General features: G+C 34.1%; 1 protein-coding gene across 1 annotated transcript in view; it reads right to left on the bottom strand.

Moving 5' to 3' along the window:
• Phm (Peptidylglycine-alpha-hydroxylating monooxygenase) overlaps nt 1-25,875 on the bottom strand; it is a 72,394-nt gene that overhangs the window by 15,910 nt on the left and 30,609 nt on the right. Inside the window, exons 5-9 of the mRNA XM_072546466.1 lie at nt 24,887-25,013; nt 19,986-20,034; nt 4,559-4,704; nt 1,997-2,139; nt 1,858-1,910 (exon numbers count right to left, since the gene is read on the bottom strand). Of these exons, the coding sequence (XP_072402567.1) occupies nt 1,858-1,910; nt 1,997-2,139; nt 4,559-4,704; nt 19,986-20,034; nt 24,887-25,013 (518 nt within the window). The remainder of the gene's footprint in view (nt 1-1,857; nt 1,911-1,996; nt 2,140-4,558; nt 4,705-19,985; nt 20,035-24,886; nt 25,014-25,875) is intronic.

Raw genomic sequence — 25,875 nt, 5'->3', positions numbered from 1 at the left:
GTTGTATATAATAGTTTTTTCTCCCATCGAAAAATTTGGGCATCATTTACTCTGACTGCTCTCGCCTTCCATATTGCCAACACCACTAAAATACATGTTCATTGCTTCGATAATCTAATGAAATAATTAGACTGATTTCAGAATTTTATGTCACACCGAAAAATGTAATAAAATTTTACGACTTCCTGTCTTCGCTGTCGAAAAAAAACTACTGTATAAAAAAGTAAAATGTCAACTTTGTGTCGCTCGTACACTCGATGTACCCCGAACTACGGCATGGGATGCTATCAGACGATTTCGGGAGGCAGCTGACCGCTTCATTGTCAGCAACGTGTTAATAAATCACTTTTGCACCGCTCCTGAAACTCGTTCGCGTCCTTTTTGAAGTGAAAAATGTTAGTTTGAGTGAACGCACCATTAGAAGAAAGTTGGCAGAAAGAAATTTGAGGTCTTTCCGTCCAGCTGGCACCCCACAACACCGTAGAGCTAGACTTGGTTTTGCGCGAGAATATGCTGACTGGACTGTGGCGGACTGGAAGAACATACTGTTCTCAGATGAGAGTAGAATAGCCCTAAGACGTCCAGATGGACGCCAGCTTATCTATGGGCGTCAAAATGAAAGGTTTGCTCTATGCACTATAAACGTAACAGTGGCTTACCTACGAGAGTCAATAATGATTTGGGGAGGTATCTCTTACGAAGCTCGTACTAATCTTGTTATGTTCGATAGAGGCAGTGTGAATGCCCAAAGATACGTGGAAGAAGTTCTCCAAGACCATGTTATGGAGAACATGTTGGGAGAAAAATCATGAAAAGTTTAAATTAATGCTTGACAATGCAGGTTGCCATACCGCAAGATCCACCCGTGAGTATCTTAATGAGGCCAGGACTCAAGAGACTATACATCAGTCGGAGAGATCAAGACGGCTATGGTAGAGGAGTGGCACAATATCCTCCAATAGGATATCCAGTATATTATGAATGGATTGCCGAAACGACTCCAAAAAGTCCTAAGGAGTAGAGACGGCCCTTATAACACCAAATATTAATACTCATAATAGAGTATGACTTTCAAAATTATCTTTATTCCAATTTTCTTCAAAGATTTTTAAACATTGGATTTTTGCTAAGCATCACTTGAAAAAAGGACCTTTTTTTCGATAATTGTATTGTTTTCTTTTCCTCACAGGTAGTTTTCACCGTACCTTTCATAAAATGTGGTCCACGATTGACAATATCTGTAAACTGAAAGAAATACAAGGTGGGCGGTTAATTGTGCCGGTGAATGTATATAAATTCAACTTATGTGTTTGTAAAAATACCCACATTTTGAACTGTCAACAAATATATTTGTAATACATAAAACAAATGGAAAGAGAGGACTAGGAAGGAAAAGACTATCGTGGCTAAGAAACATCCGACAATGGACAAGGCTAAATTTTAAACGGCTAATAAGAACAGCTGAAGACAGAAAAGAATTTGCAATTCTTGTTGAGTAGTAGCCAACCTTTATTGAAGACAGGGAACTTAGATGAAGAAGATATATATATATTATACATAATTAATATACCAGACAATATTTACGATTCATTACAAATTTTTGATTTTATTACTGCAGATTTATATAAATGTATTCAATGATGTAAATCTTATGGTGATGATGTATTAACCTATCGAGAGCCTGTTCAGCTACACGGAGCGAATATATCAGACAGCCATGTCAAAATTCGACAAGAAAACGTCTATATAGAATTACGGGATCTGTGTTTACTCTTATTACATTTTTATAATTTAAATAGGTATATACATTTTTCTATTCTTCGAAAAGGATTGTTCAGGACTAAAAAATCTACTTACCCAACTTGAGTAAACCTGTTTCTATGCGAACTATCCATTGTACATCGAGCAGCCTAAGAATTAATACAAATGTATTATTCTCTAAGTCAATACATACAAAGTGTGCAACAAAAATGAAGGCTATAATAACTATACTTACCAAACGGTCTCCTTGCATGATGGGAGTATCATCGAACACTGGATAAAACATCTGAGGTGTGAGTGGGTCTCTTTTACCTATCAAAGACCAATGATCGAATCCATCTCTGTCTCTTGTCACTCTATAGCCGGAAACAACTTTACCTAATATAAAATGTAGGAACTTAATTAAAAGTGGAGAAATTTAAAATTTGATAAATTGAGGAAATATAGTTTAAAAAGGTACTGAAACTATTTTCCTGTTGCATGTCTAAGTTAAATACAATGGCCATTTAGGTTAACCTATTAACGACCAAATTAATTTTTTTTTTCATTTTTGGGTAATTCTTATATATTTTAAAGATGTCGGATAAAACTGAGTATATTTTTTTTGCAAAATTTATGAACAGGAGATAAAAAATCCTGATACCGTATGGTATAAGTTTGCGTTTAGGTTCATTTTACTGCTAAAATTAAATTTTATTAAACAAAAATTACAACATATTCTATTATAAATTTTGTATAAAATGATGCAAAACAATTAACATATAATCCCATACTTATTCAAATAAATCTGTACTTTTCTCGTCTAAAATCTAGTACCTCCCTCAGAATCCATAAGAAAGACCATTTTCAAGGTGTGAGATTTGACATTTGATGTCCTACCCACCTGGAATACACTTCCCTCTGTTTTAAAATTCGCCATATTTAGGGCAAAAACCATAATCCTCCACCCACGCTGGCCAGACGTGTTGAAGTATGATTTGAATTAAGTAAGGAATTTTGTTAGTAATTCAGCGCCAGCCGTTGAACAGTACTGACGTGCAGTAGCAGTGACAGCCGAGGACCTGCAGCGACTGGGTCGAAGCCGGACGTATCAGTCTGAGCCGTGGGTTTACACCCACGGGCCAGACGCCTAAGCGGAGACAGCGTGAGCAGCGGCCGAGGCCACTAGAGAGGTAAAAGCCTATGCCGCGACAAAGCTAAACCGGGAAGATTTGTATTTATCGAGTCTTCACGGAGGCCAAAATCGAGGCATAGGCAAGTGAAGAAGAAAACAGGCTTAGCCCGTTGGGATTATCCCTGCGTCAACGTTTGGGATGATACTGTGATGTGTAATATTTTAAAAGTTACACCTGGCAGACAACGCCCCAAGGTCAGGGAGGTAAGAATAGCAAGGTAGAATAGGAAGTAGCATCCCACTCTAGTTCTGCCTAGAGTGTGAACTTCCGCGGAAGGTTACTGGTTACACCCAGAAGCCGTGCTGGCAATGGGCCAGACGGTCGAAAAATCAGCTTTCATCCAAGAGTTAGGGATCCATCAATTACAGGATACGATCGTAGCCTCGCAGACGACAATAGGATACATCGACTCTAAGTTCAAAGAACTTAACAACCAAACGAACAACACCAAACAAAAGAAGACAACGGAAACGGTCCCAAAAGAGAGCCGAAAAGAGGATACTTGGGTAAACCAGGCCAGAAAAGCGTCAAAGCCCGAAAAGGGAAAGTCTACGGGATCAAAACCAAAGACAAAAAGGACAACCACCGAGAAGACAACAAAAAAGCGGATACAAGAAGACGAGCCTAAAAAAGGGAAAAAGAAGGTCGTGAAGTGCAACAGCACCAGGAAACCATCAGGAAGGTGATGCGCGCGCTACACCGCGACCTCCGACTCCATGTCAAAAACAAACGATGGAAACCGACGGAGAACCCACAAAACAAGAAAAACCAACGTGGAAGCCAAAGCCGTCTGTAATAAAATTACAGAACGTCAGTCAGACAGGAGCCAGAAAAAGAAGATAATAACGGTAAACAAGTTATCACGAAGATCTATGGTCAAAATCATAGAAGAATATAATTCGAACTACACCAATACAGTGGATAGCCTTCCTATTAGAGGAATACATAAAACCAAGAATGGTTTTAAGAGGATTACTTCCTAATACAAATCGCACGGAAATGTTCAATACTCTGAAAGAAGAAAGATGGAGGACATCAGAAAAGCAACTGGTCCCACGCAATGTTTTAACTGCCAGGGGTACCATCACGCGCAGAGAGTGTGCTTCAAGGCACCTCGATGCGTCAGGATGCGGTGAAAACCACACCAGCATAAATTTTCAGATGCCTCGTGAGCAAAAGGCAAAATGTGCAAATTTTCAGGGACAACACGCGGCAAATTTCAGTGATATCTGCACTTGCCCTTCATAACGCTGTGTTGGTTTCAAAAATTCACTAATTAATGCTCAAAATCAATCATTTTTGTCTCTACAGCTTGGACCATAACTAGCGTTAGGAACGATTGATAAAGTTCAAAGCCCATTTTTAACTCAGAGTTGTCTCATTAGTGTTGGTTTTAAGATAACATTTGATCGATTCCTTTGTTTCAATGTTGCTGATATGAGGGGTAGTAGGCCCTTTAAAAAAAATTTTTAAAAATTATATGCCATAATGGTACATTTTATGACGACTTTAATTAAAAAAAAATATATTGAAAATTTCTGTTTATAAATGGATCAGTTAAAATAATACATAACTGAAATAGAACACTTTAATAATAAAAAATGTTTTTCCTAAAATCTTACCTAGAGAATGTGTATGGGTTCTGTATGCAAAAGGATGTATGGTTTTGTTTTCATTCAGTTCGCAGGCTGTTTCCATGTAAGTTTGACTTTTAGGTGGAATTATTCCTCCTACCCCTAACAGTAACACTCCCGCTAATTTGCTCTGGCTGAAAGATGAAAGTATGTGAATTATTAGAAATAACAAAACACGGTAAAAAGTTTCTAACAGGTTGACCAATTACTAAAAATTTGTTGAGTATGGTAAAAAATATCCTCAACCGTTAGTGGATAGCCATGAAAACAATAGCATCGATATCTTTTATATTGCTGCTGAGTAATCGACTTCGTGAATATGCTTATTATGATTAAAGGGAGCCTACATATGTGTCCCATATGCATCAGTTGAGGAACAATGTATTTACATTGACATGTAATACATTTCTGAAGCATTCATGATATCGTTTTCTTGAAAAACTGTTTAAAAACTAGTTTTATTATTTAAGCAGCTACTTATCTACTGTTTTAGTACCACTACCAAAAGATCTTCAACTCTGTTAGAATATATCCTAGGTTATGAAGAATTAAACACATTTAACGTTTAAAATATCAATTGGAACAGGATAGAAAAAAACATCAATAATTTATAATGATATGAAAAAGTTCATCAATTATAGGAAAAAATATCATCTAGTAATTTGTTATTTGCGCATTTTTACTACAGGAATAAAATTCCGGCCAAAACCGGCACATAAAGTTCCATCAACACATCCAAGATTAATTTATATATATATATATATATATATATATATATATATATATATATATATATATATATATATATATATATATATATATATATATATATATAAGGTTCTTGAACTCCTAAGTGGAGCATAGAGCTTCAGTGAAAACGCGCCATCGGGTTCTATTTTGCGCTAAGGCCTTCACCTCATTCCAAGACTTTCCTTGGCCTCTTATCTCGTCCATGACGGATCTTCTCCAAGTTTGTACTGGGCGACCTCTTTTTATTTTCCCTTGGGGATTCCACTCTAGGGCAGTCTTTGCGATACTGGAACTATTTTTTCGGAGTGTGTGACAGATCCAACCCCACTTTCTGGACTTAATTTCATTTTGTACCCTCTTTTGTTCGGTCAGGTGTAGCAGATCTTCGTTTCTGATGGTGTTAGGCCAGAATATACGAACAATTCTTCGTAGGCATTTGTTACCAAAGACCTGCAGTTTGTCTGTGAGGGTGTTTGTCACTTTCCAGGTTTCACATCCGTAGAGTAGAACAGATATGACATTTGATCGGAATATTCGGATCTTTGTCCTTGTAGTATACTCGCCAGATCTCCAAACAGGGTTGAGCGTGCTGAAAGCTTGTGGGGCTTTTCGTATCCTCATACGAATATCGTCTTCTGTACCTCCGTTTTCTGTTATGACACTTCCAAGATACGTAAAGTTTTCCACATTTTCAATCTGCATATTGTCGATAGTAAATAGCGTGTTGTTCCTTGCATTTATTCTCATGGACTTGGTTTTACTAATATTGATTTTCAAACCTATTTTATTGGCTTCAGTGGAAAGTGTTTCCAATTGGTAAGCCAGATCTCGGAACCTTTGACCTAATAGGCAGATATCGTCAGCGTATCCTAGATCGCTTAGGCGTGTGGTTAACGTCCATTGTATCCCTCTTGTGTCGGAGTCTAGTTTGGAGAGAACATAGTCTATAGCTATGTTAAAAAGAAACGGAGAAAGCACGCATCCCTGTCTAACTCCAGTAAGTACGTCGAATTCGTCACTGTTGATCCCATTGTGTGTCACGCTGCATTTCGCATCAGTATATAGTGCATTACATATGTTTCTTAGCTCTAAAATTTTCCATACAGCAGCGTGAGACAAGCTATCAAAGGCACGTTCAAAATCAACAAAAACCATGTATAGGGGTGTGTTCCATTCGACCGATTGTTCCATTATTACCCTCACAGTATTAATGTGGTCTATGCAGGAGGATTCTGGTCTAAAGCCTGCTTGATTAGCTCGAAATTCAACCTTGTTTGTTATTCTTTTCAGTATGATGGTCGTGAAAATTTTATTTATGACAGTAAGCAAGGTTATTCCTCTCCAGTTTTTGCACAGTGTGAGGTTGCCTTTTTTTGGAAGCTTGATAATGTTACCTTTTTTCCAGCCCGCTGGAATGTGGTTTGTTTCCCACACCTCTCGGATTATGGGGAGCAAAAGTTCAGCAGTTAGATGCGGATCAGCTTTAAGTATTTCAGCAGCAATGTTATCTATTCCCGGTGACTTGTTGTTTCTCAGAGATTTGATAGCTGCTATTATAAAGATTAATTATACTAGGGAATAAATATATTAAAATTGGTACAAGATACCCCTTAAAAACCGAAGATAATCTGGCCTCTCAACATTGCCTTCGAAAGAATCATCATCATCATCATCCAGCCTTCTGCGTCGAAAGTTTAACATAGGCCTCCCCTAATTTCTTCCAGTTCTGTAGCCAGTTCTCAGCGATTTTTTTGACGTCGTCTGTCCATCGTGTAGACACTTTTCTACGATCCCACTAGGGAATAGGTCTACTTCAGGGAAGCGACCCGGCCCACGCAAGCCATGCTTTACTCTTAACTCCTCACTTTATCCTTCCAAAATTGAGTGACTGATCGCTCCCTGATGAAGGGCAGCAGCGATCATCAGTACCAGCTCAAGGCGCAGAGGAAATCATCCTGGATCGGCTTGAAACTGGACTACCACAAGCATGACTGGCGCAGAAAACCACTCCATTATTATTATCTAGTTCATTTATAATGACACTGACATATGATAAGAAAAGGTAGACTGATCATGGTCTTCGGACACCAAGATCCGGCAGGAGAAGACAAGCACACAGGGCTTCCCAGGCCGTTATCCAGCAAAATCCCTGTGACAATAGAAAAGAAATAAGAATAAAATCGGGTATGAAAATAGGCACATGGAACGTGAGAATTCTCTACGAGCCTGGTAAGACACGAAACACCATACGTGAAATGATAAGGCTCAATATACCAGTTCTTGGGATAAGCGGGAGGCGCTGGCCAGGGACTGGTAAATGTAGCACAGACTACCACGACGTATTCTACTCCGGAGACAAGGCAATAACCACCTGAATGGCGTAGCATTCATTGTACATAAAGAAGTCTCTAGTTGTATTAAATCTATAAGTTACATTTCGGACAGAGTCATCATGATGCAATTAAACTCAAAGCCAGTGGGTATTAATCTGGTCTAAGTTTATGCGCCCACAGCGAGCAGTAGTGAAGATGACATAGAGAAACTTTATGATGATATAAAGATGGTAATAAGTTATCGGAAAAATAAAGACATTATTATAATAATGGGGGACTTCAATGCCAAAGTAGGAAAACGTCGAAAAGAAAACATTATAGGCAATTTCGGACTTGGACAACGTAATGACAGAGGAGATCGTTTTGTAGAATTATGGGTAGATAACAATTTATATGTAACAAATACATTCTTCAAACTACCTAAGCGTCGTTTCTACACTTGGAAGTCACCAGCAGGTACTAAAGAGAAGATCATAATATAATACTGTGATTACTGAAAGATTCCGAAATTCAATCAAGATAACTGAAATACTACCTGGAGCAGATGTCCCGTCAGATCATAACTTATTAATCAGCGACATCAAACTCGAACTTAAAAAAGTAAAACGCCAAAAAACGACTAAGCGGATAAACAGTAACTATATTCGAGATAATAGCCCAGCAATCATACATGAGATAGAAAAGAAGTTTGAAAAATCGGAAGAAACACATAACATCAATGACCACTGGAATCAGATCAAAACTATAACTATGCAAGAAACAACCAAAAAGTATAAAACTATTCTTCTTCTTTGAGTGCCTCTCCTATCGGAGATTGGATATCATTAGAGCGATTCTAATTTTATTTACTGCTGTTTTGAATAATTCGTTAGTGGTACAGCCAAACCACTCTCTTAAATTTCTCATCCAGGACATTCTTCTACGGCCTGGATTTCTACGTCCTTGGATTTTTCCTTGCATTATATTTTGTAGGAATGTGTACTTTTGTCCTCTGATCAGGTGGCGTAAGTATTCAAGTTTTCAAGTTAACTTAAATAACAATTTTCAAATTAATAAAACTATTAATAAACGCAAACAACAATGGATGACTAATGAAATATTGAGACTAATGGAAAACAGACGAGAACAGAAAAATAAAAACATTGAAGAATATAACAAAATCAATAAAGAAATCAGAAGGAAAATCCGGGATGCAAAAGAAAAATGGTACAGCAGCAAATGTATTGAAATAGAAAAACTACAGAAAAAGAGTGATACGAATAGAGTTTGAGTACGTTCAAATCAAATGGATTTTGTGGCATTATTAGTTTAACACATTATTTTTAAAACTTTTTGCCTCATCACTTTTTCGAAAAACTAGTTTTTTCCTTGTAGGCCATAAAATTACAATTAGTTTCTACGGATACAATAATTACAAACAGTTCCATCAATAATAGTCAATAATTTGAAGTTATCATTTATTGTGTGAATAAGATTAATATTAAAAATTTTGATATTACAATGGCCTACACATTTCAGGAAATGACAGATATGCATTTAACTTTGGATAAGTTGGATCAGATTAAATTATGATTTCAATAAACTATCGGGAATATCGTAGGTCGCAAGCCGCAAGGCGTTATGCAGTAAAATACCCCAATCGAAATACACCCGATAGACGATTATTTCTGACCATTGATCGTCGTTTACGGGAAACGGGTACATTCCAACCGCAAGTTGCTGGCAATAGTGGTCGTACAATAATGGATGCAACTGAAGAAGACATTTTAGAAATCATTGAAGAAGTCCCTGGAACAAGTACAAGGGTAATAGGTCATTTATTTAGTTGCACGTAATTTTTTAAAGGTTAATGAAAAGGGCCGTAACTCAATAAAAACTGTTTTTTGAAAAAAGTGATAACAGGCAAAAAAATTTTAAACAGAATGTGTTAAACTAATGATGCCACAAAATTCATTTGATTTGAACGTACTCAAACGTTTGGGGGGATTTAGGGCTGCACACCCCCCTTAAAATTTTTCTGTGCGCTTAGATTTTGTTGTTTCTTTTTTATGAAAAATGCTTTCAGAACAAGAAAGTAACGTGTCCATTTTTATTACAAAATGTCAAGTAGTTTAGGGATAATGCAAAAAAAACAATTTTTATTTTTTAACTTCAAAGGGCTGTAACTTTTTTTGTGTACCCTTTTGTACTAAGGTAAGTTGGATTCAATCAATTTATTTTTGTCCCCGGAATGCGTGATTTAATTTATGATATACCTTTTTGAAACACCCTGTATAATAAAAACTTATACTAATGACGTCTCGACATGAACTGATGAATAAAACAAATGTTATTGCATATTTGTTTACGTGTCAAACAGATTTTTTCCTATATTTGATTAATTAAATATTGTACAAAACAGTGAACTGTTTCAATTGATGTTGGATACGTTTCATAAGAAAGATACAATTAAAAACAATAATTAATAGTTAAGAATGAAATTTAAGGGTAAAAATATTTAATTTATATTATAATTGATATTTAGAATTATTTAAATAAGAGCAAGATGCAAGCATCACAAATATAATGCAAAATTACATTAAGAATTTTAAATACTCACTGCGCTTTAGTGAAAGCTGTAGCTGTTTTTAAATTAAAATCCTATATCTTTACTCGAAAGGAAAAAACCTCATCTTGAGATTTCTTTTTCAATTTCTCATGTGTTTTCGTGATTTATCTTTTTTTTACATTAATTTCTATTTTTCGTCCTTTTTTCCATCCTTCTTTTTGCCTCCTTCAGCTTATCACCTACCGCGTATCCCCCAATTCCTACAAACATTTTATAGACCAGGGAACTAACTATTTTCCCAAGACACTCTTTGATACAGGTATCATAACATTTATTCAGGGTGAGTCGTAACTATTGGGAAATAGACTAAGGACAGGTTATTTGGACCAAAATATGGCTATTGGGCCAAATATGCCTTAATAAAATGTTGCTGAGAAAAAAGATACAGGGTGTTAAAATTAATTTTTGTTTTTCGTTTTTTGCTAATAGTTTCCCTGTATATTTATAAATTGCTATTAAAATTGGCACAGAGGCATAATCTTAGACAAGAAATAGTATTTTATTTACAATTTTACGTTTTGTCATAGAGGGCGCCACGTGGATCATTCCTAATGATCAAATTGAGTCTAAACTTTTTCTGATGAAACTTTTTAGTAATTTTTATTAGAAAATATGACGTAAACATCATTTTTACGTAAAATTGGTACTCTTGTTTAAACATGATAATTTCAACCGTTTTCGATAAAAACGCAGTCGAACTGTTTAAAGTCTTAAAAAGGATTTCAAATATTATTTCATTTATGAAAAATATGCTTTGGACTGTCAGATAATTGTTGTTGGTAAATGTCATTTGTTCAGAGTAAATTATTTTTGATGTGACAGTGTAGTGTAATATTGCATTTTTTAAAAGTAATCATTACTTTTTTTTATTGAAATACCTCGTCACAATCATTTTACTAATGAAGAAATGCGAGATATGATTTGCGTATACGCACAAGAAAATTTTTGCGGTCGCTCGGCAGCCTGAAGGTATGGAATGTTATACGCAAACAGAAGGCAACCAAATCACAAAACTTTTGCAAGATTATATCGTAGTTTAGGTGAAACTGGGTCATTTCACACTAAAAATCGGGGTGGTCGACCGAGACAAATCACACCTAATCAAGAAGATGAACTTTTGGTTCGAGTAGATGAAAATCCTGAAATAAGTTCACGACATCTATCAGCAGCAACAGGAGTAAGTCAGTCGTCTATTGTTAGAATTCTAAAAAAAGAGAACCTCCATCCTTATCGCTTCACTCCTGTTCAAAATTTACTTCCAACAGATCTTCCACGACGGTTACAGTTTTGCCAACGTATTCTGAATAAACATCGCAATGCACAGACACTTTATTAAGAATATTATGTTCACCGACGAAGCAACTTTTACCAGACGAGGGGGTTTTAATTGGCGAAATAGTCATTATTGGGAAGAAGAAAACCCGCATGCTATTAAAGCTAGACATTTTCAGCATGAGTTTAAATTGAATATTTGGTGTGGCATTATAGGCGACCAACTACTAGGGCCTTATGTTCTTCCTCCGAATTTAAATGGAGATTCTTATTTATTCTTTTTGGAAAATACTCTTAGTGATATTTTAGATGATCTGTCACTCGATGTAAGAAGAAAAATGTGGTTTATGCAGGATGGAGCGCCACCTCATTTTTCATTAGCTGTTAGAAATCATCTTAATGACGTATTTCCTCAACGATGGATTGGCAGAGGCAGTGATTTTCAATGGCCACCAAGAAGTCCTGAGTACAACCCGCTAGATTTTTATTTTTGGGGACATATGAAGTCCTTAGTTTATGCCAATGAAATTAATACACGAGACGAACTTTGGAGATACATTCAAAATGCAGCTAATCTTATAAGGGGACAGAATAATATTTTTTTTAACGTCCGAAAATCCTTTATAAAAAGAATTAGAAAAGGCATAGAAATCGGAGGAGACCATGTAGAACATTTAGTTTGAGTTTTTGTGAGTTCTTTTAAGTTAAAGTGTGTTTAGTTTTGATTTATCGTCAAAACGGAAACCTTACGTTAGTTGCAACTTTGTTTATTAGTTTGGCATTTGATAGTGGAATTGTAAATAAAATACTATTTCTTGTCTAAGATTATGCCTCTGTGCGAATTTTGATAGCAATTTATAATTATACAGGGAAACCATTAGCAAAAAACGAAAAACAAAAATTAACTTTAACACCCTGTATCTTTTTTCTCAGCAACATTTTATTAAGGCATATTTGGCCCAATAGCCATATTTTGGTCCAAATAACCTGTCCTTAGTCTATGTCCCAATAGTTATGACTCACCCTGTATAACTTTTGATAAATTTGGCGATAACAATATGTAATAAACAAAATATTTGAGAAAATTGTTTTATATTTGAAAACGCACTAATTACAAAATTATTACTCACTTAAATAATAAATAGAGGTTGATTTTACATATATTGTTTTATTAATACCAAACTTTTTAGACAAATAAGCAACTTAGTAAAAATGTTCAATACTGCCAGTGATAAAATATGGATATTTATTCTACGGTAGTCACGATGGATAACGGAATGAAAACGAGGCCAATAAAAATCAACCGAGGAGTAAGACAGGGAGACACCATATCTCCAAAACTATTTACTGCCGCACTTGAAGACATCTTTAAATCACTAAATTGGGAAACGAAGGGACTATCGATAAACGGAAAGTATTTAAACCTAAGATATGCAGATGACATAGTACTAATAGCCGACAGCTGGAAAGAACTGAAGACGATGATCGATGAGCTTCATACGGAATCCATAAAAAAAGGACTGAAAATGAATCTGAGTAAAACTAAGCTAATGTCGAATAAAGATGATCAACCGACGATAACCATCCAAGGAACAAAAGTGGAACATGTAGAAGAATACATATATCTGGGTCAGAATATCAAGGTAAACAAAGAAAACCAAACTACCGAAATAAGCAGACGAGTAAGAATGGGATGGGCCGCATTTGGAAAACTCTCATACATACTGAAAGACAAAAAGATACCCCAAAACCTTCGAACCAAAGTGTTCGATTCTTGTATCCTTCCCGTTCTCACTTACCGAGCTCAAACCTGGACATTCACAAAAAAGAACATGGACAAGATTCGAAAAACTCAGCGAGCCATGGAACGACAGATGCTTGGTATCTCACTAATAGATCGGCAAACGAACGAAGCAATCCGGAACAAAACAAAAATAAAGGACGCCGCGAAACAAGCAGCTAAATTAAAATTGAAATGAGCTGGACACAACGAACGTCTCGAAGATGGTAAAAAAAAAACTACGGTAGGGGGGCTTAAAATTTTAACAGAAGGTTATAATACCATCTTTAATTGATACTCTATGAAGTTTGGTAAAAGTTGCCAAATTTTTAATTTAGTATCGGTTACTTTAAAACCGTAATTATAAAGTCAATATCAATAACTCCTTAACGACTCATTAAGAACATACAAAGAACTAATAAGAATTATTTCCGAGAATTTCTAGTCACTGAATTTAAAAGGAGTTCGTAATTTAGTCCCATTATGTTGCCGAGTCTCAAAAAGAAAGGTGCTAACAGGCGTATTAGAACCATTTTGTAGAATGGAGATGGTTAAGTATAGTACGAGTAAACAGATCAGATTGACACCAGAATCCAAAGGAATAGTTTGCAATTTATTTAAATATATCCAATTACTATTTGTTGAAGATAATCGAACAACGTGTGAGCGAAACTACTGGAGTATCTTTAATTACAGTGGAAAGGATCATTTAACAAGCGAATACGTTGTAAAACAAACGCAGAGTAAAATAATTCACTAAAATTTCCAGATACAACACTGGCTAAAAGGAAATTAACCGTGACAGACTTGAGGGAGTACGACAAACAGTTCATTAGAAATACCATTCACCGTTTTCATGAGATTGAACATTGTCGTGTATCATTAAAGCTTTTGCAAAAAAGGCTTGAAGAGGTGTACGAGTGGAGTGGAAGTCTAAGTTCTCTCTACAGAATTGTGAAAGATTTGAGATTTAAATGGAAGAAAACGAAGATAATCAACGTTTATTAATTGAACGAAATGACATTCGTGATCTACGGATTAAGTATTTGGACAAAATTAAATATTACAGAAGCGAATGTACATACAGATATGTATATGCAGAACACACTACGCCAAATAGCTGGACAGATGACAGTAGTACAGGACTGTTCAAAAACATTTCAAAAGAAAGTAGTTTCGTTATCGTACATGGTAGCGGGGAGATGGGTTTCATACAGAATGCCCTGTTGATTTTTAAATCAGGAGCCAAGACAGGAGATTATCAGGATGATATGAATTTAGAAAATTACAAAAAATGAATGAAAGAATAGTTAATTCCGAATTTGCCTGCAGGATCTGTTGTTGTTACTGATAATGTGCCATATCATATTGTACAAATTAATAATGCACCCACCAGTAATTCTAAAAAAACGGATATGACATCTTGGTTGTCAGGAAAAAATTACCATTTGTAACGTCAATGTTAAAACCGCAATTGTATGAAATCATCAAACGACACAAACAAGATCATATTCAATATAAATTTGACAAAGTACTGCACGAATCTGGACATGTTTCTTTAAAACTTCCGCCACATCATCCAGACTTGAACCCTATAGAAATGGTATAAGCACAAATAAAAAACTGGACGGCGTTAAGCAGAAAGCTACCAACCTATATATCAGATATTGGGTTAGATGCATATTTGGAAAACAAAATACTATTTAAGAAATTAATCCAGCTTTGAGTGAAAGGCCAAATTAATAGTCAATAGTCAAATGAGTAAAATACCTAAATACATTTCACACTACCGTAGGGAACAAATGGAGGCGAAATATTTACCACCTGGTACCACTTTACAACAAATGTATGATATGTACAAGCAGGAAGAAGCCAATCCCGTAAGCTTAATGTCATACAAGAACATATTCAACACGAAATTTAATTTGGAAATAAAGCCATTAAAAAAGGACACCTGCAATGTTTGTGATACTGTTCTACATCATTAAAAGGATGTAGAAAAAAAAAGAGTTCAAGCAGGAACATAATAAGCATTTGCAAGTTGCAGAGGAGGCACATAAAATGAGAAGAGATGATTTCAAGATAACGACTGAACAAATAGATCAAGAGGGTTTAAGTTTTGACTTAGAAAAAACCCTACCACTTCCCAGAATACCTACAGGCATAGTATTTTATAAGCGTCAGTTGTGGATGTATAATGCAGGAATACACATTGCTAAAGAAAATAGACGATACTGCTACGTTTGGGTAGAAGGTTCAGCTGGAAGGGGCGTCCAAGAAATAGGCTCTTGCCTTATAAAACATGTAACAAGTAAATTAACTCCAGAAGTCAAAGATCTTACCCTTTGGTGTGATTCTTGCGGCGGCCAAAATCGAAATATTAAGTTAATACTTATGCTTAAATCAATTTTGCATGGGACACGCACAAACTTAGAAAGCATTACCGTAAAATATCTCTGTTATGGTCATAGTTTTCTGCCCAACGACACTGATTTCAGTGATATTGAGTCGGCTCTTAAACGACAGCAAAGATTATATACCCCAAATGACTACATCGAGGTAATGCGTTCTTGCAGAAAGCAGAGACCATTGTTTGTTATCCAAATGCACGTCGAAGATTTTTAGGCGTAATGAACATTGAAAAAAAATTACTGATAGCAGAGTGATAGAAGATAAAGAAAAAATTAATTGGTTTATGATTAGGTCAATCAAAATAGAAAAGCAAGATCCATTTCCGCTAATGATACAACAACACGATTTTTCACAACCTTATCAAAAAATTTCCATTAAAAAATCTTCTCGAGGTAGAACTTTAAAGGAAATGATGCACCTTATTCCTGCAGATGCACTGACTTTTTATCAAAATTTGCAGGGTGCCAACATAACTGAAGATGTTTAGGGTTACAATGTCAATACTGAAAATTTAGATTTTGAAGTGGATGACGTAGATTAACATTCAAATTTATTAAATTAATACGTTAAATAATCACATCCTTAACTTTTCGATAAATAAAATCAATTTTTCTAGCTTTACTTTTGTTTTTATTTAATATTGTTGGTATAAATTTCCCACTTTGCAAAATGCAAAAACCTACCAATCCTCAAAAATTTCCCGTTTCTCTTTTTAATTTACAATTAAAATATTTAAACATGTAGAAAATACCAAAATAACTATCCACAGTAAAAAAAAGTAACAAAGTAGTAGCAACATATCCTATAGATTTTTTAAATCAATAAAAACTTTAAACTTGATTATCTCAGTTTGTCACTATTGAGGGTTGGTAGCTTTCTGCATAACGCCGTCCAACTGTAGACAACTGGAAAAAGTATTTTTTTGGAACGCCACTGCTTTGTTAGCTCAGGCTTTACTGTTACAAAAAATTTCCGCCACTGCATTTGAAATACCCTCTAACATTGTTGATAAAAGCTTTTTGGGATAAACAATTCCAATTTTGCAATAACTTTTTAGTGAAACTTCAAATTTTACATGTGGTTATTGCCCCTATTATCACGCGAAAATATAGTTTTTTTGTGTATTTTTAGAAAAGTTATTAATAATTTTCAAAAAAATCGAAGCTATTTTTTCAATAAATATGTAAAAAATTAACAAAAATAACTTTGATTTTAATGGATTTTATATGCTTTTTCAGTTAAATTGTGTCACTTTTCCATACAATTTACTGGTCTTCCCCTTTAGTATTTAAAATCGAATAGCGATCTTATATTGTTTATACAGGGTGGCGCACCGAAAACGAAACAGATGCATTTACTGGCAGATGATTCCTTTTAAAAAAAAACGCTTGGACCCGTCGATTTTGTTATCGAGGGGGAAACAAAATTGGCATAAAATCACATTAACATTTGCAGCCCCCTAAGCGGGGGTGGCACCATCCCTAAAATCTTAAATGGAAAGGGGGGTCGAATGATCCATCATTTAAAAGGTCTTTCAACTCCCTTTACAATGATGTAAAATTCATGTACTTCAATTCAGTAGTTTTGGAGATTTATTGATTTAAAGTTTAAATACATCATCGTAAGAGGAGATCAATACATAGCAGCAAAGTTGTTAAAAAATAAAGAATGAACTGACCTGTCAGCCGAGTAAATGTTGAAAATGACCACCATTACTTTCCATGCAATAATAAAGATTTTGCTGAAAACGTTGCCGGACATTTTGCAATATTTGAGGAGTAATTTGATGGCACTCATTCACAATTCTTTGTCGTAAATCTTCTAAGGATGTTGGCTGAGTAGCATAGATTTTGCTTTTTAAGTAACCCTCTTCTACCAACGGCACCTCTTCTACCAATCCATTGACCTGGAAAGGTCTGATCTAAATAATGCCGAACTCTTAATGCGTAATGTGGTGGGGCACCATCCTGTTGGAACATCAACATATTCTCAACGTATCGACCATCATTCTTATTTTCAATTATATCTGTTAGCGCAGGATCTATGGCATTTTGCAGTAATTCCAAATACATTTCACCGGTCAAATTTCCAGATAAGAAAAAAGGAACAACCAAATGATCGCCAAAAATGCCAGCCCAAACATTTAATTTTTGTGGCTGCTGTGTGTGTACCTCATGGTAAATTCTGGGATTAGAGTCCGACCAATATCGACGATTTACTTCGCCATTTAAAAAAAAGGAACATTCGTCGGAAAAGCAAATGTTAAATAAAAATTGTTCATCGTTTGTAATTCGTTCACTCATAACTTCACAAAATTCTAATCGCTTATCAAAATCGTCTTCATTAAGTTCTTGTACAAGGTGAATTTTATACGGATGAACATTATGAGCCTTTAGAATCCGTTGGATAGTACGTCGACTAACACCACACGAAGTTTGCAATTTGCGGGTACTTAATGTAGGATCTACAATAACTTGCCCCAAAAACCCCCACTTCTGTTGCTTCGTTCCTTATAGGATTTTCCATATTACGTTTTTTATTGGCGACTGATCCAGTTTCCCGAAATTTAGCTATAAGTTCTAGAACATATTTTCGGTGCACATTATTGTTCTCCTGTCGCTCATTAAAAATTTGTGCTGTTCTATTAGCGCACTGATTATTTCCGAAAAATATTTCAATAATTTCAACCCTTCCTGCCGTGGAATATACCATGGTTAATTTATGTATAAAGCAATAAATGATATTTTAACAACAAAGATTGGTCAAATCAATCGCAAACTAATGTACTATTTCCTATTTAAAATAAGTACGTGGCATTATCTACTTATCTTTCTTTAAGAAACAACTTTTTTTGTCACAAAGGACACTTCAATTGCTATTTTTATTATTAATAAACCATGGGCGTAGTAAATAAAAGCATTTACTTATCAAGAAAATGCTTTTACTCAAATTTCTTCTGAAAGAAGTACAAACTAATTTGATGTACCTATTAAAGTCTACTTTAAACTTTAAATCAATAAATCTCCAAAACTACTGAATTGAATACATGAATTTTACATCATTATAAAGGGAGTTGAAAGACCTTTTAAATAATGGATCATTCGACCCCCCTTTTCATTTAAGATTTTAGGGATGATGCCACCCCCGCTTAAGGGGCTGCAAATGTTAAAGTGATTTTATGCCAATTTTGTGTCCCCGTCGAAAACAAAATCGACGGGTCCGAGCGTTTTTTCAAAAAAGGAATCATCTGCCAGTAAATGCCTCTGTTTCGTTTTCGGTGCGCCACACTGTATATTGTTTATAAGTAAAAAAATGACGTTTGCATATTTTGTTTATTACATATTTTTATCACCGAATTTATCAAAAGCAGTTGTTAAAAACCTGTACGAAAGAGTGTCACGAAAAATGCTTTTTATTTGCTAATTTATCTATTTAGTAAGATTTAGATAAATCCAGTCGATTATTTTTGGTAAGATCTTGTTTTTTTATGTACTTAGATATATGTTCTTAGATTTATTGGTTCACTTATGGTCTAGCTCCGTCTTCTTCTGATATCTATGATTCTTCTATTTTTCTTAATATATTTCTTTCGAAGATTTTTAGTTGTTTTTTTTTCGCTTTATATGGGGGTGGTTGCCTCTTGAAATGTACATTAATATCATTATGCCGTTTTCTAAATTTTCACCTTCGGATTTTGACATATCTATCTTTTTTTTCTCTAATTTGTAATATTAATTAATTTTTCTGTAAAAGCCATATTCCCATGTCGCTTCTCCGTTTCCAATGTATTCTTTCAATCGTTCTATTAACTAGCATTCCCAACTATTCAAAAGTTTCTACTTCTTCGAAGATGTGTCTATCTGGATTAGTGTAAATTGTGTTTCTATACATTTAACTATGTGGCAAGCTTTATGCACATAGTTAAATCATGTGACGATCAGAAAAACAAAAGGACCGAAGGAAACTAAGACAATGTGCTCTGTTGAAAATTTTGAAGAAATAAGGCGAAATAAAAAAGTAGTGATATCAACCACAAACAAATTAATACAATATTTCTGAACAAACATGTTTCTTCTAATGTAGGTAATCTCAGTAACTATTTTAATACCTTAAATTACATTCTTGTCAATTTATATAAGTGCGAAACAATAACCATACCTATTAAAAAACAAAAGTGTTAAAGGGTGCTGCCAGTGCAAAATAAAAAAGATCACAACACCAAGTGATAGAAACGGAAGCACCATGCACAAACCTACTTACGGTTCTTCAGTGTACATTAGAAACAATCCAGAATTATCAGTCTGTCCCTCTGAAAACGTTCAAAAAGATCGTTTTATATTTACCCCACATAAGTTAAATCAAATATTTCATTTACCGAAACTTTGTGTACAAATACACTGACCGTTAAACTAGGGCTACATGTGGGTTATCTATATTTATTATTTTAATTTATTTAGGAGGCCCGGATATAAGAAATTGTTACTGCTCAGTAGTAACAAAAATATAAGAAAATAAAAACAAAAATATTTAGTAGAATACCAAACTAGAAGGCCCTAATAGCCCTAATACACAGGAATTACAGATCAATATACAAAAGCAATAACACGGATGCTAGAACACACTACTGAAGTAGCCCAGTCTAGTTATGCAAAAATCATCGATTTCACGGCAAAATTTTTCGCAGATATCTGAAGCTTTTAAGACATAGGTGAGAGTTACTAGATGACGAATAGATGAAAAGGTACTCGTATTTTTATCTTGCGTTTTGTTTAAACAATAATTGATGGTCACAATTTGATTTTTTGTCTTTCAATTTTTTCCCTTATATTTTAGATAAACAATATTTATATCATTGTTTTATATGAAGAATATCTTTATTTTCCCGATTTTTAAAGTAAAATTGATAAATAATTTACGAAGATATTTGCAAAAAAGCAGTTTTTTGTACTAATTTATAAATTTTATTAATTTTTTTATTAACAAAATGAAATGTTATTAATACATTTGAACATCGAGGAATTACCGTCTTTTAAATGTGTGCGAAATTTTCCCCCGATCGATCAAATAGTTTAAAAGTTATTTAATTTATTTATCCCTGAGGCTAAATATTTAAACTATTGAACTTGCTCTGTTAATAATGCTAGACACATTTAGCAAATTTCATAGGATTCTTTAAGACTTAAACTATCTTAGAAGTTAAATGCATATTGCGTTTTCATCCAAATTATTTACAAAATAAACGTTTGAAAAATGGGTATAACTATAAAATTCATACAATTTTTCAGCTATTCAATGACTGTACGTACAAGTCTGTAGCTTGAAAAATATAGAAGTTATTACAATTGTTTATGAGTAAAAAACATACCCCTTTGACCGATCGAGGGGAAATTTCGCACAAATTTAAAAGACGGTAATTCCTCGATGTTCAAATGTATTAATAACATTTTATTTTGTTAATAAAAAAATTAATAAAATTTATAAATTAGTGCAAAAAAACTGCTATTTTGCAAATATCTCCGTAAATTATTTATCAATTTTAATTAAAAAAAAAACGGGAAAATAAAGATATCCTTGATATAAAAAAATGATATAATACAAAAACAATAATAAACACTAAATATTGATTAACGAAAAGAATATTGTTTTGAAGATATTTTCTTGTGACATCTTAAAATAATTACTATTTTAATGCGAATAAGCCACAATTAAAGTTTAAAATAAGTTTATTGACGTTCTAATTTCCACTTCGGAAATCGTCCTTAAAATTAATTAATTCATTTGTATTTTGAGAACGATTTCCGAAATTGAAGCGTCAATAAACTTATTTTAAACTTCAATTATGGCTGATTTCCATTAAAATAGTAATTACACGAGAAGAATAGATGGAAATATTTTCAAGACGTACTATACAGTTCAAAGAACAACAAGGAGGTAAAGGGAAAGAAGAAGAACTACTATTAACAGATATCTATAGAGGAACAATAGAAAACAATAATAGAAACGCTATTATTAAATTATTATATTCATGGTGTTTCATTAATAATTGGAAATATTTTAAATGTAGATTTCTGGGCTCAAAATATTAAAATAAAACCCAAATCACTTAAGGGGGTATGTTCACGCCGCAATTAAAATGAGTGGCATTCAAATAAACTAACGTTTAACAATTATTTGAGTAGATGGCAGCACGTACATCATATTCTAATATTTTCCTGAAATTTAATTCTCTGAACAGCGACATTGATGCCACCAATGCCAAGTACTGAAACTTATGATTGGTACAGTTCGCTCTCAATCGGCAGTATTCTTCAATGTAAGTTGATACTAGTTATTAGTTGATGCACAAATTCTAATTTTCGGATTGGATCATTCCATATAACAACAAAAGTGTAACATGATAAATTCACATCTAGGAGGACGAAGAAGCACAGAAAGTTGGAGAGTCTTAAAATCTTTACAAGATAAGAAGAGAGACATAATGTCAACAATAACAACAGATGACTGGGACCAATACTTTGAGACACTCCTAAGGGAAGATATACCCCAATTTAAAGACAGCAACGAAACACAAAATATAAATATTTTAACTTCGCCCATACGAATAACAATGAAAGAAGTGGAAGATGTATGTAGATCTCTAAAAAATAACAAAGCACCGGGTCCAGGTAACATCCCTGCAGAGTTAATTAAACACGTTACAACCAAACGATATACAAGTTTAGCCAAAATGTTCCAAAACTGCATTAATGGAATGGCAACCCCAGAGGAGTGGAAGACATCATTCATATCCACTATATACAAAAAAGGCAGAAGGGATGAATGTAATAATTACAGAGGCATTGGCGTGACAAACTCGGTCAGTAGAATATACGGAAAAGTAATTAAAAACAGAATAGAAAGCGAATATAAAGACTTACGAGGCTGAGGAACAGGCAGGATTTAGGGCAGGTGGATCTACTGTTGACCATTTGTTTTGCATTACAAAAATTATTGAAAAGAAAATAGCCGTTAATCAAGAAGTATATTTATTGTATGTAGACCTACTAAAGGCTTATGATAGCGTACCACATTACAAATTATGGGAAGCGTTAGAGAAAACAAACATAAGCATGAATTTAATAAATGCGACGAAGGAACTGTACGCTAATGCTAACTCAAAGGTAAAGATTGGAAATAATCTATCAAGTGGATTACAAATAAATAAAGGCCTTAAGCAGGGCTGCTGTCTCTCCCCGACATTATTTAAAATTTATCTAATAGGCTCTAAACACAGGCTCTAAAACTGTGGAAGCGCAAATGTAGAAATATGGGAATGCCGATTAACAACAATAGCATATACACTTTGTCATTTGCAGATGATCAACTAGTGATAGCTCAAGATTATGAAAATATTGAGTATATGACACGAAAATTAATCGAGGAGTATAAAAAATGAGGACTTGAAATCAATATCCAAAAAACCGAGTATGTGTATCGGCGGGAAACAACAACACATCATATTGGAAGATGGAGAAGTTATTAAACAACACATATAAATATTTAGGTATGATCATCACAAAAGAAGGTAACGTAGACAACACAATCGAGGAGAAAAACAACCAAGCAAGAAAAGCCATTTCCTTTCTCAATAGTATCCTTTGGGATCAATCAATCTCTAATAATAACAAGCACAATATATATATATATATATATATATATATATATATATATATATATATATATATATATATATATATATATATATATAATACAATCATTAAAAGTATAATTACCTACAGTAGTAAAGTATTGCAAATAAAGGAAAGATACAAGAGAAAACTTGAGGCAACGGAAATGGATTTCTGGAGACGTTCAGCTGGAAAATCTAGACTAGAAAGAGTAACGAACAACAGAATAAGAGAAATTATGAAAGTAAAACATACAATAGTAGACGATATTGGTACCCAACAACTCAGATGGTACGGTCATGTACAGAGAATGTCTGAAAAACGTCTCCCAAAACAAGTCTTAATGTGGACCACTCACGGTAGAAAAAAAAAAGAGGAAGACCCCGCCTTAGTTGGAGAGAAGGTATCAATAGAGAAATGAAAGACAGAGACATAGAAGAAGACTTACGGATGAATCGATATAATTTCTGTATCCTTTTGTTTATTATTTACCTTTGAGGTTAAGTTGCTGTTTTGATTTTGAGCGTTGTTTTTTAGTTTTATCGGAAACTGGCGACCGTACGATGCGAAGAGACCAAGAGGAAGACCTCAAATGCGCTGGAGCGACGATATCAAAAGAGTCGCAGGACCAATGTGGAAACGCCTAGCACACAACAGGGATGAATGGCGAGAAATGGGAGAGGCCTTTATTCGACAATTCGGATAGAAAAAGGGCTATTAAAAAAAAAATTTAAATAGTGTATACCAAATTTCTGTATCCTTTTGTTTTTTATTTGCATTTGAGGTTAAGTTGCTGTTTTGATTTTGAGCGTTGTTTTTTAGTTTTATAAACATTTTAAATAGTGTATACCAGTCGTGTTTCCTAATGTTGATTGACTGAATATTTTTTAACAATTCTATTAAAAATGGATGGAAACACAAGAAAGTGTATTTATCCTACTATACACATTTTTAACTTTATTTCAAAGATTTACTGATTTTTCAAATTAAAATTTAATAAAAATAATCATATTTTTCATCATTCTTTTTGTGTAAGGGTAAATTCTTACTTATAGATACAAAACGTTCATTCATTTGGAAATATTTTATTACTTATTGTATTTAGACAGCATTCAGACGGAAATCCGTAAGTCTTAACCTGCTCAAAAATATTTATTTCAAACTGATAAAAAAATTTGCAATTGTTTGAAATACAAATAAATAATGATCAAAGAAGGATTATGCTAATTCTAAAGTGAATGAAGATCGAGTTATTATTTATTTATAAGAACAGTATTTCTAAAAAATCTAACATATTATATAAGTTTGATTGCATAACTGTATCATTATTCGTTTCTTTAGTGTTGTTAGACTTTTAGAGGATGTACAAAAAGGTGCATAGAATTAGTAGTTTTATTTTGTGTTTCGACGAGCAAATTATTCTATTATTATTATCAAGGTAAGCGACACATTTGACGCAATAGCTAAATTAGAAACACTACAACATAGCTTTACCTGAAAATTTCTTTGTGTAATGGACTTGTAGTACCAGATACTGTATATCAGTTCCCTTGCCTACTTGGAATCCGACATCATGTGGAAGAGTTAATGTTTTGGCGTCTCTCGCCCAGGCATATAGTACCTGTGAAATATAAAATGTTAGTCATGTTACTGTGGTACAATTATATTTTTACAATTCAAAACAGTTTATTTGACCGGTCTATTGTTTATTTCAATAATACGTCTAATTTCATTAAAGGCTATCCAATCACATTTAATATGTAGTAAACTTTTCTTCATCACGATTTTAAAACACACACATATCTGTTACAGAAGAGGCTTCCTGGGTATCGCTACCTATGTCGATTCAGGACCTGGAGAGCTCCCTGGCTACGAAGCCCTCAAGGCTAGTATGTAAAAGAAAACATACAAATAGATGATGTTGAGTTATCTATTATAAAGAAAGACAAAGGAAACTAACTAAGGTTTCTTTGGGAAAGTCTTCTTCTTCTTTTGGTGCCTATTCGTTTTGAATATTGGCGATAATTCTGGCTATCATTATTTTATTAACTGATGCTTTAAATAGATTAGTTGTTGTTGTGGAGAACCATTTCCTCGGGTTTTTTAACCATGATATTCTTCTTCTCCCAATTCCTCGCTTTCCCAATACTTTGCCTTGAAGGATTATTTTCAGTAATCTGTATTTAGTGCCTTTTCTCATTATATGTCCTAGATATTCTAACTTTCTCCTTTTAATCGTATACATCACTTCTCTTTCTTTCCCCATTCTTCGTAGTACAATCTCGTTGGTTATCTTGTCCGTCCATAATATCCTTAGGATTCTTCTGTATAGCCACATCTCGAAGACTTTAAGTTTTTTCTCCATCGCTTCAGTGAGTGTCCAGGATTCAACTCCGTAATATAATATCGAGAAGATATAACATCGTAAGAGCCTTACTTTTATCTCCAGATTAAGGTTGTGGCTTTTAAAGAGTTTGGCCCTG

The sequence above is a fragment of the Diabrotica undecimpunctata genome, chromosome 10 (genome assembly GCF_040954645.1).
Source record: "Diabrotica undecimpunctata isolate CICGRU chromosome 10, icDiaUnde3, whole genome shotgun sequence".
Taxonomy (NCBI): Eukaryota; Metazoa; Arthropoda; class Insecta; order Coleoptera; family Chrysomelidae; genus Diabrotica; species Diabrotica undecimpunctata.
The sequence above is the reverse complement of the archived record's forward strand: the minus strand, read 5'-3'. Positions and strand labels throughout refer to the sequence as shown.